The sequence below is a fragment of the Poecilia formosa genome, unplaced genomic scaffold, assembly GCF_000485575.1.
Source record: "Poecilia formosa unplaced genomic scaffold, Poecilia_formosa-5.1.2 Scaffold54, whole genome shotgun sequence".
Taxonomy (NCBI): Eukaryota; Metazoa; Chordata; class Actinopteri; order Cyprinodontiformes; family Poeciliidae; genus Poecilia; species Poecilia formosa.
In genome coordinates, this window is record NW_006799993.1 from 925,616 (window position 1) to 945,286 (window position 19,671).

At 38.4% G+C, this 19,671-nt stretch overlaps 1 protein-coding gene and 1 pseudogene across 1 annotated transcript; both read left to right on the top strand.

Moving 5' to 3' along the window:
* The first annotated feature begins 269 nt into the window (after window positions 1-269).
* On the top strand, window positions 270-7,637 carry LOC103138740 (type II iodothyronine deiodinase-like). Its single transcript, XM_007553074.2, has 2 exons — window positions 270-678; window positions 4,856-7,637. The coding sequence occupies exons 1-2, from the start codon at window positions 454-456 to the stop codon at window positions 5,429-5,431; spliced, it is 801 nt and encodes a 266-aa protein (XP_007553136.2). The 5' UTR covers window positions 270-453; the 3' UTR covers window positions 5,432-7,637.
* A 2,364-nt stretch (window positions 7,638-10,001) lies between these two features.
* On the top strand, window positions 10,002-13,820 carry LOC103138741 (type II iodothyronine deiodinase-like; annotated as a pseudogene).
* Window positions 13,821-19,671: the final 5,851 nt, after the last annotated feature.

The window sequence follows — 19,671 nt, forward strand, 5'->3', positions numbered from 1 at the left end:
GGAAAAGCTGGGACCAAACTGTCCAAACTGCAGATGGCTGCAGATCAAAAACTTTAACAAAAGGCCGTCACATTTCTCTACTGCGACGCTGTTAGGGGGGTGCCCACAAAATTAGATTAGGAACATGGAGACCCTCTTTTATGAGATCTTTTCTTCGGTGTTTGGACAAAGTGGACAAAGAAAGGAAATCTGTTGTTTGATCCAGTAAGTCTGGACGCCTCTGAGGGAGGAGAGAAAGGAGGAGACTGGAGGTCTGCGCCGAATCTGACGTCAGGATCATTCAGCAAAGATAAGCCGTGGGACTCAACATTAACTACAGAGTCCATCCTTTCCAGGGAGGTGCTGGATATCAGAGGGGTTCGGGCGCAAAGACTGGCGCAGATCCGACACTATGAGGGCAGCAGATCAGAGCCGCGGTCTTCAGCCTCTCCACTGAACCGTCAAAAAGAGAAAATGGGAAGTGCGAGTGAAGACCTGCTCGTCACACTCCAGATCTTGCCCGGCTTCTTCTCCAACTGTCTCTTTCTGGCTCTGTACGACTCCGTGGTGCTGGTGAAGCGCGTCGTGGCGCTACTGAGCCGGTCGCGCTCCGCCGGTTGCGGAGAGTGGCGCCGCATGCTGACATCCGAGGGGCTGCGCTCCATCTGGAACAGCTTCCTGCTGGACGCCTACAAACAGGTAAGACTCTTGACCCGGGTCCGGACCGGACCGGACCGGACCGGACCGCTCTCTGTGGTGCTGCACTCCGCTCAAGTTGTTTCAGCCTTCAGGTTTGGGGTAGCGACACAGTAGTAAATTTCAGTTCTTCTTGCACAAAGTTTAACGTTTTTTTTTGTTCTTTTTAGAATTAATATTATGAGTCATCCTGATAAGATAATACGAGATTTTTTATTTTATTTTATTTTTTTATTGAACGGTTAAAGATTTTGTTTAACTATGCTGATTTTAATCTGCGTTTTCCAGTGCAGTCACTTGGAACATCGTTTCCTCACCAAGAGCCTTAGTAGTTTTGTATTCTGATAAAATCTACAAATTAGATTTTTATGTTGTAAAAAGTTCATCTTAATCTCTGCCCGTCCCCCGCCCCCTCCCAACTTTCCTCATGTTGTAGACCTTCTGCTAATTAACCTAAGTATTTGTGATATGTCTGTGTAATTATTGCTTCCTGCTTTTTGTACTATGTATTCTGAAGAAACTAAAGGCAAACAATTCAGCATTAGTTTTATTATCATCTAATTTTTATTATCTAAAAAATGCATTGCAATGAGACTCGTTTGTCAGATTAAAAGTGAAATAACTTATGCAGGTGCTAAAGATCATTTTCATTAAGCCCACATTTCCCTACTAGGTATGTTTTTATTGGGCTGACACAGTATTCTAATCTTAATATTACCATTTGTTTTATCAGAAGTCATAATTATCATGGATAAACATGGCTTGAAAATATTAGTCAGCATGTTGTTAATCTATAATCACCAAGTGTGTCACTTAGTGATTAAAGATTAACAACATACTGACTAATGGACTATAGCCAGTAAGTGTTTCAATTAGTGAATTGAGGTACTAGTAAACAAACTTTTAAATATTCAAATTTATTAAATATGACTGCATCAGATATGGGCATCAGGCACAGTTAAACTTCACCCAACTGTTCAGATATAATAGTAATATGCTGGACATGAACGTCTGGTGCTTGAAGTATAGTATCTTATAAAGTTTGGATCCTAGCGGTCCTTTGCAGCTGTGCGATTACACACACTGATATTCCATGACGACTGCGATACTGTGCACCTCTCATCCTAATTACCCCCCTGTAGCTCAATGACTGTGTTTTGGGTCTTTGTTCTGCTCAACGATCAAATTTCACTCCTACATCCAATTTTGCAGTCTCTAACTTCATCCATGTTCCTACTACTGCCTGTCCTCAGCATCCAAACAGCATGATGTTGCCACCACCATATTTCATTCTGGAGATTTCTGCCAAACAGCATTTTGCATGTTGGCCAGGTAGTTCAGTTTTCATCTCCTCTGACCAGAGCACGATCTTGCATATATTTGTGGTGTTCCTCACATGGCACGTGGCGAACTGCAAACAAGCCATCTTATACCACTCTTGAAGGAATGGCTTGGCATGACGCAAAGCTATGACAGATGCTCAAAGCTTGATATATTTTATTACCTAAACCTCCCTTAATCTTCTTCACGTCTTTATTTTGACATATCTGACGTGTTCCTTTATTTTTATGGCATTGTTCTCTGGCAAACTTCACGAAACAGCTGGATTTTAACTCAGATAAAATTACACACAGGTGGACTCTATTTTCTAATTAGACTACTTTTAAAGGGAATTATTTGCGGTGGATTTTATGTTGGGGAGCCGTATACAAGTCCATGTCAAACTTTTAAGATGTTGAATTAAAAGTTATGGATCCAATTATGTGCTAACTTTGTGCTGATCTAGCACATGCATTTCTATGAAAATCCACTCAAATTTGTGAGTATTGAAAACGTACTGTCTATGCAACATTTTTTTCTTAACCAAGAACAGATTCATACCCATAATGCAAAAAAAAAATAAATAAAAGCATTTATCACACATAAATGACAATCCATTTCTGTGTCCAGTCCAGTTCATTCCACTCTGTGTCTGAACTGAACTTTAGCCTGAACATAGTGTTCTATGGAATGAGAACATTGAGAATCTTTTGAGCCTGTAATGTTAGGAGCAACCTGGCTCGGATGTTAATAAACACTTTTGCAAGGCACTGCAATATGGGTATTTTAATCAGTTTCTCAACTTTGAAACACTCACAACATGGTCTGTTAATCACATGTTGCATGATTAACAGACCACACAACATGACACTACTCTGTAAGCATCAGTATTGTTTGTCATAATGACAGGTTAAGTTTGAACTCTTAATCATTGCCATGAATCCAGTCATTCTCAAGGAGGATACATCTTAAAACTTACCCTTAGGTGTTAGGTTTTTTATTTGTGTGAAGCCCTTTCCAGTTACTCCACTGACACCATAAAGCTCATTTAACCTTTTATCACTTCCAGATCATGGAATGTCACATCTGGAATTATATTGTAAACACAAGTGCTGAACCATTTTTTTATTATTTAAAGCAGCCAACTTTAACACATCCTTCTCTGTGGACCAAAACAGTCACGGAAAACATTCCTTAAAGAATTTTAGCTTAATCTGAGCTCTCTGCAAAAACACAAAATCTTACCAAGTATTTTTGGTCTAGTCTCTAGTGCAGACATCTTAGCGCATTGAAATGAGTCTAAATTACAAATACATTTTCAGTAAGATATAAGCTTGCTTTAGACAATAATTGCTTAATACTGATAAAAATACTACTTCTGTTGGCAGAGTATTTTACTTATGGGAAAAATAATCTGACAGTAGAACTAGTACTTTTTCATTAATAGCAAAGAATTGTTATTTTTTCTATGAACATCTAGCCATGGCACAATGAAGCCTGGCACCTTTTTGACAGTGGAAACCGCTATACAAACACAGTCCATGTACTTTTTCTGCCACAGTAGAGGATCTCACATCTGGATACATCAAATCAACGCCATAGTTTCCACTGGTCTAATTTCCATCCCTTCTGATTGCAGCAGTTTTTTCTCATCTCAGCTTCCATACATTGTGGTTTCTTTGTACAGGTTTTCCCACGAAGGTCTGTCAATTCCTTTCCGGAATTGACTGACTTTTATTGAATGTTAAATACCTTCATAAAACCTACAGGAGTACAGTCCGTCTGTCCATCCAACCACTCATTCTCTTCCTCTAAATTAAGATCAGATCATAGCCGTAATAGGCCCAGCAGGTAAACCCAGACATTTTCCAGCTCATTGGGGTGGATCCCAATGAATCCTGATGTCACAAAGAGTTATAGTTCCTCAAATAAGTGCTGGCTCGACCCACCCAGTGGGACATACTTGCACCACCTCTGCTAACACCTTTGGAGGAGCTTCTAATTTCAGCTCTAAAGCAGGAATGTTCAACTTCAGTCGTCAGCGCTCCTTGTCCAACAAGCTTTAGATTACTGCCTGTACCAACACAGGTGTTGGGAATGGCCAAATTATTTCTTCAGCATTTCATCAAGTTCTGCAAAGGCCTGTTATTGAACAATTTTAGATGTGATGAACTAAATGTCTAAAACATAACCAACACTGGCAATGGTGGCCTGAAACAAGACATTGTTGTTGTAAGGCAAAGCCCAGTCACCCTTCAGAGGAACATCATTTTATCTTTCTGTATCCAGGATCATTGTCATGATCCACATCTCATAACAATAGCTAAATGCACTATTAATTCCACAGATTCATATTTCAGTTCAGCTTCTTCTCAGCTAAAGACCAGGCCAATTAACCCATTAAGGTAGATAAGCGCTTGATCCCTTAATCCATGGCTGGCTTCTTCCTGGCATCATTTAGGAACAAGACACTGAAATTCACTTGATGCAGAGAACATCTCTGACCTGCAGGCAGTTCCTTTTTCCATTTTCCATGTGTTTGTCTATGATTCTGACTTAAAACGCTCAGGCTTTACAGATGTCATGTGTGTCATCGTATTGGCGTGAAAAGACCTACTGTGTCGACAAGCAAACGGTTAATATATAGAAAGTTAACCACCCAAGCACAGAACATCGTGGAGCTCTATTAATTGTTGAGAGAAAGAAACTCCAACCCGTGACACAAGTAAGACCTAAATAGTGTTCAAAACACTGCAGTGTAATAGTGTAAGTGTAATACAGACCTATGATCACACAGAATATGAGTGAATCAGAGATTGTTGTCTATAAGAAATAAATGTTAGCATTTGTACCTCCTCAGGTGAAACTTGGCTGTGAGGCACCAAACTCCAAGGTGGTGAAGGTTCCCGATGGACCTCGGTGGAGCAGCACTGTTGTCCCATGTGGGTCAAGGATCCAGACTGGAGGTGAATGTCGCCTTCTGGATTTCGAGTCAACAGATCGCCCTCTGGTGGTGAACTTTGGCTCGGCCACCTGACCCCCATTCATCAGCCACTTGCCTGCCTTCCGGCAGCTCGTGGAGGACTTCAGCGACGTGGCTGATTTCCTGTTGGTCTATATTGATGAGGCCCATCCTTCCGATGGCTGGGTAGCCCCTCCCATGGGGCAATGTTCTTTCAGTTTCCGGAAACACCAGAACCTTGAGGAGAGAATAGGAGCTGCACGCCAACTCATCGATCACTTTTCCCTACCACCACAGTGCCAGCTAGTGGCCGACTGCATGGATAACAATGCCAACATTGCTTACGGGGTGGCAAATGAACGGGTCTGCATAGTGCACCAAAGGAAGATCGCCTACCTGGGAGGAAAGGGACCATTTTTCTACAGCCTGAAGGATGTGAGGCAGTGGCTGGAACAGAGTTACGGCAGACGGTAGGAGTTATGAATGACATGACAGAGGACACATGAACACAGAGCCTCATGGCTTTGTATAAGGTAAAACTGAAAAGGGTTTGTCATAAAGATGTCAGCCATCGGGCTCTAAACAACTATTTCCTGGAACTGCAGAGCACTTTTTTTTGTTTTCATACACACCGAGTGTGTTTTGTTCGCATTTGTACCGATTTGCTGCTGAAAAACATGTTCTAAAGAAGAAAAACACTAATTTCCAAATTTGAAAATATTTAAGAAAGATTTTGCGATTATTTTTAGAAGGATTGTATATTTTTTACATCTTTTGTAGATGTTTTTTGCACTATTCCAACAAGTTAACATTTATCTGCACCTTTACCTTCTTGATTTTCCATGCAGGACATGCTACAGCATTGTTCTCATTCATGTTTTGATATGAAACCAAAACAGATTTAATGTGGCAGACATTTGACTCAATGTGGCCTTTCCTTTTCATCCCATTGTTATTTTAAATTAAGTTTCTTCTTACAATAACTGCATGCAGAGGACATTATTCCATTGGTTAAAAAAAAAAAAAAAAATCTAGCTTAGGGCCACAGGTCTTCATGGTTTGTCTGTATCTTATTTCCCAGTTCCACTACTTTAATACCACCTCAGGGATTCAGGGTAGCAATTGTGTGCTTTTAGTTTCAGTCTATGTGTGCTTAACTAAAACATAAAGCCCAGCTTTAATCTTATCTGGCAATTAAAACTTTCCTTTAGCTGACATGAAGCTTTGCTGTGTTCACTAACATTTAGAAACACTTCTATATGCCTTGCTGTTTTGGAGAGATTTTGTGATTTTGAAATTCCCTGTTTCCACAGGTTGAATTATGCAGAAAGTTCAGGCTTTTGAAATACCTCAATGCTGAAAATTACATTTGGACTAGACTAGATAATGAGGATCCCCTTAAAAAAAAAGCTGTTTGTAATTGACATTATTCAGGCATGACAAAAGCTTTTGGTACGTTTACTCATCAGTTATAGGTTGTACCACATTTTTATTTGACAAAGGGACTCTTTTTAAATTATTTGTCTTTTGAATGATTGCTGGGGGTTTGGAAAGAGATTTGGTTGGATTTTGGAATTGGTAGATCCAGCTTCCCACTTTGTAACATTTCAACAGTGGACAAACACACTGCTGTACCGCACAAATCCGTCTAAAAGTAGGTGATCTTCACAGGGTGTTGCTTCACAGGGTGTTGGTGAGGTCAGGCAAGCATGAAGAAGTCAGTGCGCTCCCCGTTAGAGAAGAATGGATCACGGTAAGTCATGGAGGGTTTTGAGCATGCATGAAAAGTCAGAAAAGAATAGAAACAACTTTTATTGTCCAGTAAAGGGGAAATCAGGGAGATAACAGCAGCAACAGTTATAAAGATTTACTCAGTCTTGAGCAGTCTTTTTGCAGTTGCTGTCTGGCACATATTGATTTGCTAGTGATGATTGGGACAAGACATATTGTTTTGCTCTACTACTTAAATCCTCATCATTGACTGAATGAAATGGCTCTTGTACTGGATGTCAGACGCAGCTTTAGAAAAAAAAAAAACATGTTAGCCTGGAAAGATTAAACTAAAAACATTTTACAGTTATGTTATTTTTAAAGATACACCAATAAGTTTGATCCAAAGATTATAAATGTTCAAGGATCCTTTGATCAACACACAGATTAGCTAAAAAGAAGTCAGAATTTTATATTTATTTTTTTACAGGCAACATAGCTAGCAACTCTTTAGTCTAAAAAACGCAGATAATTTGATCCATTCTTTTTTGAATTTACTATACATCTGGTAAGAGTTTATGACATGCTATTCTGTACTAGTTTCAATGCTACAATCACTATCAAAAAGTGCTATTTTTGTGTGTTGCAGTTCTCAGAATTAGCAAGTAAAGAAAACTGGAAATCAGCATCAGTCAGAAAAATCTGATCGGTCCAGCTTTTATTCTTTTCTCAAGATCTCCAAACATTCACAACATGCGAATAAATAACTTCCGGACTGCTTCAGTATTGGTAGAACTAGAGGCATGATTTACTGCACAAATCCTTGGCATGACTGTGATGCTACAGAGTAAGCAGTGCTGCAGTAGACAGACCTCAGATCATATATCTGTTCTGTATTCTGGAACAGAAAAGCACCTGGAATTCTTGAAGAAACAAGGAAAAAAATATTTTGAAAGGGAAAAAAAAAAAAGAGAAAATAAGCCCAGATGCCTTTTGTTTCAGCACTTTTGCACTAAAGGGGGTCACATGATTAGTTTGAAAGCCACATTAAATCTATTTTGTTTCAGAGAAAGATTTACCAAGGCATGCAAATTTTCCTCTGTTTGTTGGAGATAAACCACAGTTTACCAGGACTATCTGTTTTTACTTTTGTAAATTACACTTGTTCAGGTGTATGAGATGTCAGGATCAGACATACTGCCAAAACAACTATAACAAGAAAAATCTTTTGCACTAACGTGACTACCACCAGCTCCTAAACTACAAGAAAAGTGACTCGTTAACTGGTGCAAACCTTTGTAAATTGGCCTGCAAGATTACAGGTAGAGATTTATATTGACACAACTCATGCTACCTTCATAGAACATTTTAATGTTTTGCAGGATATCTTAAAGATGACTGGATTGCTGCAGATGTTTTAGTCAGGCGAGGGGGATTTGTATTCCAGCAACAGAAACTTGCTTCCTGAGTTAGGCTGAAAAAGTTTAATCTAGGATGCAATAAAAGCCAGCAAGCTTCCAGGTTCAGAATTCCCTTTATTCAGCTCCTAATGCAGAATTCATACATGTACATACAGAGATTTTTTTTTTAAAATGTATTCTCTACCTGTTAGGATGGACAGATAGATGGCAGAAAATAAATGAAGGAATATGAAACAAAGCCAGGCAGAATTTTTTTCTCCGGACAGATGATTTGTCCTGCCCACAGTGATAAAGGTGTGCAAATGAAAACCTTTGACGAAAGAGTTAGCGGCTCAGTCTCTGGTTGGATAATAGACAACACTTTGTCATCATGTCGCAGGTTCATTGCATCTGTTTTCATTTTCAAGTTCTGTCTCGTGTTACGGTCTCATGCAGACAGCTCTGGTTTCCATCTCTGTTTAAGTGTAACACTTATTTTTATATGTGAAATGGGGGGGAAACACCAGTGGTGAAAAATAAAGTTTAATGTTTGATTTGAAAATGTTTGTTGTGTCATCTTTGAGTTATCCTGTTGGTTAATCTCAAGCCATTACTAAGACATGCAACAATAAACATGTTGTCCTCCCAACACCATTAAGAAACTGATGTTTGGAACTTTGTTTTCAGTTGTGTCATCTAAATAGCTGTTTTCAGTACAGCTTTTTCCACTTTGCAATCTTCCCAAAACATAAAGTTAGACCTTTTGAGGAGTTTCAAATGTTACTTTCTCCCATTTATCCTTTGGACATGTTTTAGTTTCATCATGCCATTTGGGGTTTATAAATTCTCCAACATTCTTTGCTGGGGAAAGGTCAGTACGGCAGGAATTTCCTCTTCTTTCTCAAGCATGCCTTTTAGAATGTGAGAAGAAAGTGGTTTTCCAATGCATCCAAGTTCCTGGAGGAGGTCTGGTCTTTCAGACAGCAGCATGTGTTACATTTCTGCATTAATGCTGCCTTTAAAGGAATGGAAATGAGCTTAGCCAAGGACACTGATGTAACCCCAAGCGGTTGCTGAGCCTGAACTTTGTGACTGGTTGAAAACAAGCTGGCCTGGATGCCATCGTTCCTTGTTGCTTCATTTCTTCCAGCAAAGACATAGAATACTCCTCTGTTTCATGACACTGTGCGATGATCCAATCCAGATGCCGTCGATGCCCAGAGACGTGGACCCTGCTTCTATTTCCTCATAAAAAGTTTACGATGAAATGACAAGTTTGGTTTGCATTATTATTTGTTTGTGCAGTCAACTGTGCAGCAGCCTAGGACCGTTTTACAATGAAATTATCTAAATGAAACTGACTTTCAGCTACCAACTGTCTGTTTGTTGACAAGCTTTACAAGAGTGGACAGATTGACCAGTGGACCACTTTCTGAAGAGAGCAACATTATGTGCAAAGGGTCAATTGAATAGATTAACAAAGTATTCCGAAATAATTCTCTTGTCCATTCTAGTTTTAAGAGCTGTTGACAAAAGTCGGTGCCATCAAAGGAGTCAGAGTGTTTTTGCAAACAAATATATATTGTATATTAGTCATATATTAATTCACAGTTTATGCAAATCCTGTCAGTGTTTTTATTTAGAATATCTTGCAACATGTAATGCAANATCTGGATACATCAAATCAACGCCATAGTTTCCACTGGTCTAATTTCCATCCCTTCTGATTGCAGCCGTTTTTTGTCATCTCAGCTTCCATACATTGTGGTTTCTTTGTACAGGTTTTCCCACGAAGGTCTGTTTAAGCCATTCTCAAGTAAATTCCTTTCCGGAATTGACTGACTTTTATTGAATGTTAAATACCTTCATAAAACCTACAGGAGTACAATCCGTCTGTCCATCCAACCACTCATTCTCTTCCTCTAAATTAAGATCAGCTCATAGCCGTAATAGGCCCAGCAGGTAAACCCAGACATTTTCCAGCTCATTGGGGTGGATCCCAATGAATCCTGATGTCACAAAGAGTTATAGTTCCTCAAATAAGTGCTGGCTCGACCCACCCAGTGGGACATACTTGCACCACCTCTGCTAACACCTTTGGAGGAGCTTCTAATTTCAGCTCTAAAGCAGGAATGTTCAACTTCAGTCGTCAGCGCTCCTTGTCCAACAAGCTTTAGATTACTGCCTGTATCAACACAGGTGTTGGGAATGGCCAAATTATTTCTTCAGCATTTCATCAAGTTCTGCAAAGGCCTGTTATTGAACAATTTTAGATGTGATGAACTAAATGTCTAAAACATAACCAACACTGGCAATGGTGGCCTGAAACAAGACATTGTTGTTGTAAGGCAAAGCCCAGTCACCCTTCAGAGGAACATCATTTTATCTTTCTGTATCCAGGATCATTGTCATGATCCACATCTCATAACAATAGCTAAATGCACTACTAATTCCACAGATTCATATTTCAGTTCAGCTTCTTCTCAGCTAAAGACCAGGCCAATTAACCCATTAAGGTAGATAAGCGCTTGATCCCTTAATCCATGGCTGGCTTCTTCCTGGCATCATTTAGGAACAAGACACTGAAATTCACTTGATGCAGAGAACATCTCTGACCTGCAGGCAGTTCCTTTTTCAATTTTCCATGTGTTTGTCTATGATTCTGACTTAAAACGCTCAGGCTTTACAGATGTCATGTGTGTCATCGTATTGGCGTGAAAAGACCTACTGTGTCGACAAGCAAACGGTTAATATATAGAAAGTTAACCACCCAAGCACAGAACATCGTGGAGCTCTATTAATTGTTGAGAGAAAGAAACTCCAACCCGTGACACAAGTAAGACCTAAACAGTGTTCAAAACACTGCAGTGTAATAGTGTAAGTGTAATACAGACCTATGATCACACAGAATATGAGTGAATCAGAGATTGTTGTCTATAAGAAATAAATGTTAGCATTTGTACCTCCTCAGGTGAAACTTGGCTGTGAGGCACCAAACTCCAAGGTGGTGAAGGTTCCCGATGGACCTCGGTGGAGCAGCACTGTTGTCCCATGTGGGTCAAGGATCCAGACTGGAGGTGAATGTCGCCTTCTGGATTTCGAGTCAACAGATCGCCCTCTGGTGGTGAACTTTGGCTCGGCCACCTGACCCCCATTCATCAGCCACTTGCCTGCCTTCCGGCAGCTCGTGGAGGACTTCAGCGACGTGGCTGATTTCCTGTTGGTCTATATTGATGAGGCCCATCCTTCCGATGGCTGGGTAGCCCCTCCCATGGGGCAATGTTCTTTCAGTTTCCAGAAACACCAGAACCTTGAGGAGAGAATAGGAGCTGCACGCCAACTCATCGATCACTTTTCCCTACCACCACAGTGCCAGCTAGTGGCCGACTGCATGGATAACAATGCCAACATTGCTTACGGGGTGGCAAATGAACGGGTCTGCATAGTGCACCAAAGGAAGATCGCCTACCTGGGAGGAAAGGGACCATTTTTCTACAACCTGAAGGATGTGAGGCAGTGGCTGGAACAGAGTTACGGCAGACGGTAGGAGTTATGAATGACATGACAGAGGACACATGAACACAGAGCCTCATGGCTTTGTATAAGGTAAAACTGAAAAGGGTTTGTCATAAAGATGTCAGCCATCGGGCTCTAAACAACTATTTCCTGGAACTGCAGAGCACTTTTTTTTGTTTTCATACACACCGAGTGTGTTTTGTTCGCATTTGTACCGATTTGCTGCTGAAAAACATGTTCTAAAGAAGAAAAACACTAATTTCCAAATTTGAAAATATTTAAGAAAGATTTTGTGATTATTTTTAGAAGGATTGTATATTTTTTACATCTTTTGTAGATGTTTTTTGCACTATTCCAACAAGTTAACATTTATCTGCACCTTTACCTTCTTGATTTTCCATGCAGGACATGCTACAGCATTGTTCTCATTCATGTTTTGATATGAAACCAAAACAGATTTAATGTGGCAGACATTTGACTCAATGTGGCCTTTCCTTTTCATCCCATTGTTATTTTAAATTAAGTTTCTTCTTACAATAACTGCATGCAGAGGACATTATTCCATTGGTTAAAAAAAAAAAAAAAAATCTAGCTTAGGGCCACAGGTCTTCATGGTTTGTCTGTATCTTATTTCCCAGTTCCACTACTTTAATACCACCTCAGGGATTCAGGGTAGCAATTGTGTGCTTTTAGTTTCAGTCTATGTGTGCTTAACTAAAACATAAAGCCCAGCTTTAATCTTATCTGGCAATTAAAACTTTCCTTTAGCTGACATGAAGCTTTGCTGTGTTCACTAACATTTAGAAACACTTCTATATGCCTTGCTGTTTTGGAGAGATTTTGTGATTTTGAAATTCCCTGTTTCCACAGGTTGAATTATGCAGAAAGTTCAGGCTTTTGAAATACCTCAATGCTGAAAATTACATTTGGACTAGACTAGATAATGAGGATCCCCTTAAAAAAAAAGCTGTTTGTAATTGACATTATTCAGGCATGACAAAAGCTTTTGGTACGTTTACTCATCAGTTATAGGTTGTACCACATTTTTATTTGACAAAGGGACTCTTTTTAAATTATTTGTCTTTTGAATGATTGCTGGGGGTTTGGAAAGAGATTTGGTTGGATTTTGGAATTGGTAGATCCAGCTTCCCACTTTGTAACATTTCAACAGTGGACAAACACACTGCTGTACCGCACAAATCCGTCTAAAAGTAGGTGATCTTCACAGGGTGTTGCTTCACAGGGTGTTGGTGAGGTCAGGCAAGCATGAAGAAGTCAGTGCGCTCCCCGTTAGAGAAGAATGGATCACGGTAAGTCATGGAGGGTTTTGAGCATGCATGAAAAGTCAGAAAAGAATAGAAACAACTTTTATTGTCCAGTAAAGGGGAAATCAGGGAGATAACAGCAGCAACAGATATAAAGATTTACTCAGTCTTGAGCAGTCTTTTTGCAGTTGCTGTATGGCACATATTGATTTGCTAGTGATGATTGGGACAAGACATATTGTTTTGCTCTACTACTTAAATCCTCATCATTGACTGAATGAAATGGCTCTTGTACTGGATGTCAGACGCAGCTTTAGAAAAAAAAAAAACATGTTAGCCTGGAAAGATTAAACTAAAAACATTTTACAGTTATGTTATTTTTAAAGATACACCAATAAGTTTGATCCAAAGATTATAAATGTTCAAGGATCCTTTGATCAACACACAGATTAGCTAAAAAGAAGTCAGAATTTTATATTTATTTTTTTACAGGCAACATAGCTAGCAACTCTTTAGTCTAAAAAACGCAGATAATTTGATCCATTCTTTTTTGAATTTACTATACATCTGGTAAGAGTTTATGACATGCTATTCTGTACTAGTTTCAATGCTACAATCACTATCAAAAAGTGCTATTTTTGTGTGTTGCAGTTCTCAGAATTAGCAAGTAAAGAAAACTGGAAATCAGCATCAGTCAGAAAAATCTGATCGGTCCAGCTTTTATTCTTTTCTCAAGATCTCCAAACATTCACAACATGCGAATAAATAACTTCCGGACTGCTTCAGTATTGGTAGAACTAGAGGCATGATTTACTGCACAAATCCTTGGCATGACTGTGATGCTACAGAGTAAGCAGTGCTGCAGTAGACAGACCTCAGATCATATATCTGTTCTGTATTCTGGAACAGAAAAGCACCTGGAATTCTTGAAGAAACAAGGAAAAAAATATTTTGAAAGGGAAAAAAAAAAAAGAGAAAATAAGCCCAGATGCCTTTTGTTTCAGCACTTTTGCACTAAAGGGGGTCACATGATTAGTTTGAAAGCCACATTAAATCTATTTTGTTTCAGAGAAAGATTTACCAAGGCATGCAAATTTTCCTCTGTTTGTTGGAGATAAACCACAGTTTACCAGGACTATCTGTTTTTACTTTTGTAAATTACACTTGTTCAGGTGTATGAGATGTCAGGATCAGACATACTGCCAAAACAACTATAACAAGAAAAATCTTTTGCACTAACGTGACTACCACCAGCTCCTAAACTACAAGAAAAGTGACTCGTTAACTGGTGCAAACCTTTGTAAATTGGCCTGCAAGATTACAGGTAGAGATTTATATTGACACAACTCATGCTACCTTCATAGAACATTTTAATGTTTTGCAGGATATCTTAAAGATGACTGGATTGCTGCAGATGTTTTAGTCAGGCGAGGGGGATTTGTATTCCAGCAACAGAAACTTGCTTCCTGAGTTAGGCTGAAAAAGTTTAATCTAGGATGCAATAAAAGCCAGCAAGCTTCCAGGTTCAGAATTCCCTTTATTCAGCTCCTAATGCAGAATTCATACATGTACATACAGAGATTTTTTTTTTAAAATGTATTCTCTACCTGTTAGGATGGACAGATAGATGGCAGAAAATAAATGAAGGAATATGAAACAAAGCCAGGCAGAATTTTTTTCTCCGGACAGATGATTTGTCCTGCCCACAGTGATAAAGGTGTGCAAATGAAAACCTTTGACGAAAGAGTTAGCGGCTCAGTCTCTGGTTGGATAATAGACAACACTTTGTCATCATGTCGCAGGTTCATTGCATCTGTTTTCATTTTCAAGTTCTGTCTCGTGTTACGGTCTCATGCAGACAGCTCTGGTTTCCATCTCTGTTTAAGTGTAACACTTATTTTTATATGTGAAATGGGGGGGAAACACCAGTGGTGAAAAATAAAGTTTAATGTTTGATTTGAAAATGTTTGTTGTGTCATCTTTGAGTTATCCTGTTGGTTAATCTCAAGCCATTACTAAGACATGCAACAATAAACATGTTGTCCTCCCAACACCATTAAGAAACTGATGTTTGGAACTTTGTTTTCAGTTCTGTCATCTAAATAGCTGTTTTCAGTACAGCTTTTTCCACTTTGCAATCTTCCCAAACCATAAAGTTAGAACTTTTGAGGAGTTTCAAATGTTACTTTCTCCCATTTATCCTTTGGACATGTTTTAGTTTCATCATGCCATTTGGGGTTTATAAATTCTCCAACATTCTTTGCTGGGGAAAGGTCAGTACGGCAGGAATTTCCTCTTCTTTCTCAAGCATGCCTTTTAGAATGTGAGAAGAAAGTGGTTTTCCAATGCATCCAAGTTCCTGGAGGAGGTCTGGTCTTTCAGACAGCAGCATGTGTTACATTTCTGCATTAATGCTGCCTTTAAAGGAATGGAAATGAGCTTAGCACTGATGTAACCCCAAGCGGTTGCTGAGCCTGAACTTTGTGACTGGTTGAAAACAAGCTGGCCTGGATGCCATCGTTCCTTGTTGCTTCATTTCTTCCAGCAAGGACATAGAATACTCCTCTGTTTCACGACACCGTGCGATGATCCAATCCAGATGTCGTCGATGCCCAGAGACGTGGACCCTGCTTCTATTTCCTCATAAAAAGTTTTAAGATGAAATGACAAGTTTGGTTTGCATTATTATTTGTTTGTGCAGTCAACTGTGCAGCAGCCTAGGACCGTTTTACAATGAAATTATCTAAATGAAACTGACTTTCAGCTACCAACTGTCTGTTTGTTGACAAGCTTTACAAGAGTGGACAGATTGACCAGTGGACCACTTTCTGAAGAGAGCAACATTATGTGCAAAGGGTCAATTGAATAGATTAACAAAGTACTCCGAAATAATTCTCTTGTCCATTCTAGTTTTAAGAGCTGTTGACAAAAGTCGGTGCCATCAAAGGAGTCAGAGTGTTTTTGCAAACAAATATATATTGTATATTAGTCATATATTAATTCACAGTTTATGCAAATCCTGTCAGTGTGTTATTTAGAATATCTTGCAACATGTAATGCAAAAACGGATGGATATGTGTAAATGAATTTAGCAAGACACAACATGACAATCTACAGCCAATAAATATTTAAGTAAGTTTAAAAATCACTCACTGATTTATTTTTTTCTGTTTTGCAATTTCTTCTTCTTTGCAAATGATAGCAACATGACTTTTCATAAAGTATTTAACTTCCTAAGAGGGTTTAGGGGCTAGCTTCAAAATTTATTTTCCGGTGGACCCCGGTTTGTTGTTCAGCTGAACCTTTGTTCTGATTTATTGACCAGTTAGTCTAAGACAAACAAAATAGATGAAGGACAATAAAATGTGGATGTGTATACATTTGGAAAGGCACCCTTCCTGTTCCATATTACTCCAAGCTTCTAATTTTCCATTATCTCGCCCTTCTGCTCCCCAAAGCTGTCATCCGATATTTGTGACAACGAATCCAGGTCACTACAGCCTTCCCTGGACAGTGTTTGAAAAAGAAGCTTTTGTTGCAGATTCTGGGCAATCACACCCAGTGTTTAAAAGGAAACCGGCTGTCTCCTTACCCCTGAGAAGCACACAGAGTCCAGCCAGACTCCAAGTAATGTTGGAAGAGTGACAACGAAAAGAACCATTGCAAGAAAGGACACAAATTAGCAACACAATGTCAGCGGAGGTTGGAAAACATGTAAAACAGATTTCATCCATTACGGTTTTATATAAATATCTGCGCTTTTCTACTTAATAATTTAAATATTCACAATAATGTTTGGATAGATTCAAGCTGTGGGCTATAAAACATGTTCATTACATTTAATACTCAAAATTATTCTCAAATATTCAGATTAGATTTCATCAGATCAGCTATGCCTGTTTTGAGCTCATTAAGGGATGTGGCGTTTTCGGGCCATGTCATTATTATGTAAATGAGCTGCTGCTGGAGACACCTCCTAACTCGGTGATTACACTCGCACCTCAGACACGTGAAAATGGCTACCAACAGATGCACAGTGGCACAGCCATACAACCTTGACCCAGAAGCAGAAGAAGTGGAGCCTCCTGAACAACCATCAAGCCAATCACTAAAGGATTAACGACTGGTAAAAATAAGATAACATTTTATATCACTATTTGATGCCTTTGACAAAACATACCTTATATCAATACCTAAATATCCACAATGTTACATTATGACACTGATGAATGTTATGTTGATCAATTACAATACACACAGACGTCGTTCTTTTCACTATGTATTTCTTGTCTTACACTTAATTAATCCTTTTATTTTTATTGTTATTCTTATAAATAACAATGAAAATAAACTTTAAAAACTCTCCCTCATGAAATAATCCTGCATGTTGAAAGTATCATCTACCATTTTAATCAGTTTTCTGCAGAGCAAAGATATAGTTGTTTGCAAAAAGAGCCTATCTTTTAAATTACATTTCATTTCCTCTAACCTGAAAAAGTCCGTTCTACAAGAGGTTTGTCAAAGAAACATGCACCCAGCTTAAAAAAAAACAGAAAATGAAAAAAAAAATGTTATTCACGTCATGCTGTACTCTAAAATAAATCCAATAATATAGCATAAACGTGTAGTTTGAGGCCCTGCTAATATGCTTCATTTTCTACATTTTGTTTTGCTTCCTTATTCATCTTTAGTTATTAGCTATTAATATTACTTTTCTAACTGCACACATTCTAATTAATCAGTTTCACTCAATGTTGAAGTGAAGCCATTAAAAAGATAATTTATCGAAAACGTGTCATTTGTAAAAGTAGTGTACAGGTTTTTTATTGAAAGCAAAGAACCAGATGACAATGAATATTTTGTCTCATCCCTTCCCGTTGGAGTTTTAGGGAGGTTTAGAAAGCGACTACGTTGTTCTACTAACATCTTACCGTTTTGCTTTCAGCACATTAATTTTCACATTTTTCATTTCCATTTTGTACAGTGACTACCTATAAACATATCTCTACATTTGATCACATATGAACTTCAGATGTTTTTCTACAAAGGATGTCAAAATATTTTACTTTGTTTCGTCATAAACAGTGGGAGGAAAGCTGATAACTTAAGAAGCACTTGTAAAAGCTCACATTTTTCCTCCGGTATTTTTGGTGAAGAAGCTCATCTTTTTGCCTGAATCATTAATCACTATTTGGAAATCAGTGGGCCGGTCGCTGGAAACTGATCAGAAATGGGATACAGAACAACTGTCTGCCTTTCATGTTAACAAGAAACCTCCACGGCAATGAAAACAGCAAATCTTCTACAAAAACATGTCTGGATATAATAACAATAACAAAAGCTGATTACAGGACATTCATCTCCCCACTGCAAAAACAATGGACCCAACAGTTTATAAAAAGTAGGACACAGATGTAAACAATCAAAGTCTCCACACGCAAATATGCAGAACATTAACATGATTTCTGCTTACTGTTCTCAGCTGAAGCTCTTAGCATGGTTTTGTCCAGTAACATCCTTTTATCTTCATCATTCTGTTTATGAGGTCTAAACTCATTTTGAGTTTAGACCTCTTAAACCTGTCTTGTGACCTCTTAAATTTGTAGCCCTGTAACTTAACATTCTTTAAAGAGCCTTTCTGAGAACAATCTGCTGTCTGAGTTTTAAAATTGTAATCGAGCTGGTTTATGCCAATGACAAAGCCTGCGTTTTACTTTCCTCTTTAGACATGTGTGGCGTAGACACGTCCTTACTGAACTACTAAGAAATTACCAATGCTTGACAAAACAAAGAAGAATTTCAGAAAATATTACTTTTAAGCTCTGTTGGGAGAAGCAGAATAAATTTAAATTGGTTTTATTTGCTCTGGAAAGATGAATAGACAAAAACCACAACGGAAAATTATACCATTTTGTTTACCAAGGAAAGTATAACTATCCAAATATAATGCCTTCCAGACGTTTTGATTTATATGGGACTGTGGAAAGTGAATAATGCTATATTACAATAAATATATAGCTTATGAAATAGTTATTTAAATGCATTATTCATTTTTTAAAAACTGGGAATAAATACATAAATAATTTGCTAAATGTTCATGTAATCATAAATGCCTGAAATGTATTGATTTCATTTGAAGAACTTGATATAATTATGTAATGGCTAATTGATTGTTTCATGTTCCTGCGCTGAAGCATATCAAGAATTGATTTAAAGTGTCAACTTCACCAATCAAACTCAGTGGCAGGATTAGAGTAGTTTCTATAGGGACCGTTACTGTTTCAAACATCAAGTCAGGAGAAGTTCCTCCAGGTTTAACGTGTTGACAAAGTCAGTTTTGTCTTCAGCATCTCATCCATTCATTAAAATTGCCTGTTCCAGTAGATGTTTAATATTCCCTCTAGTTTATCCATTTCTGGATTTGTGTCATTAACTCTGCAAAAAAAGATGTTTGTGTGATTACCTTGAGAAAAATGGTGGTGGGCATATCCACAGCGTTCACCTCCAGACCTGAGCTGAGCATCCAGCCAGATGGCCTAAACGTACCTACTCAAACATTTTTATTTGGATGTTAATGTACCTACAGAAGAACTCATAGATCTTAAACTTTTTGTCATATTACAAGCCCAAATCTATTAGATCTATTTAAGTGATAAATCACCATGCAACAGCAAATAATTGTAAAGTGAAACCAAAATTATAGCTGGTTTCCAACAATCTTTTTTTTAAAAAGTGTGGTGTGTGTGCATTATGTATTTTTTCACCTGTGTAATTTAATCTCATTATGCATATATGTGTTCTGTGGAGGCCTTATCAACTGCAT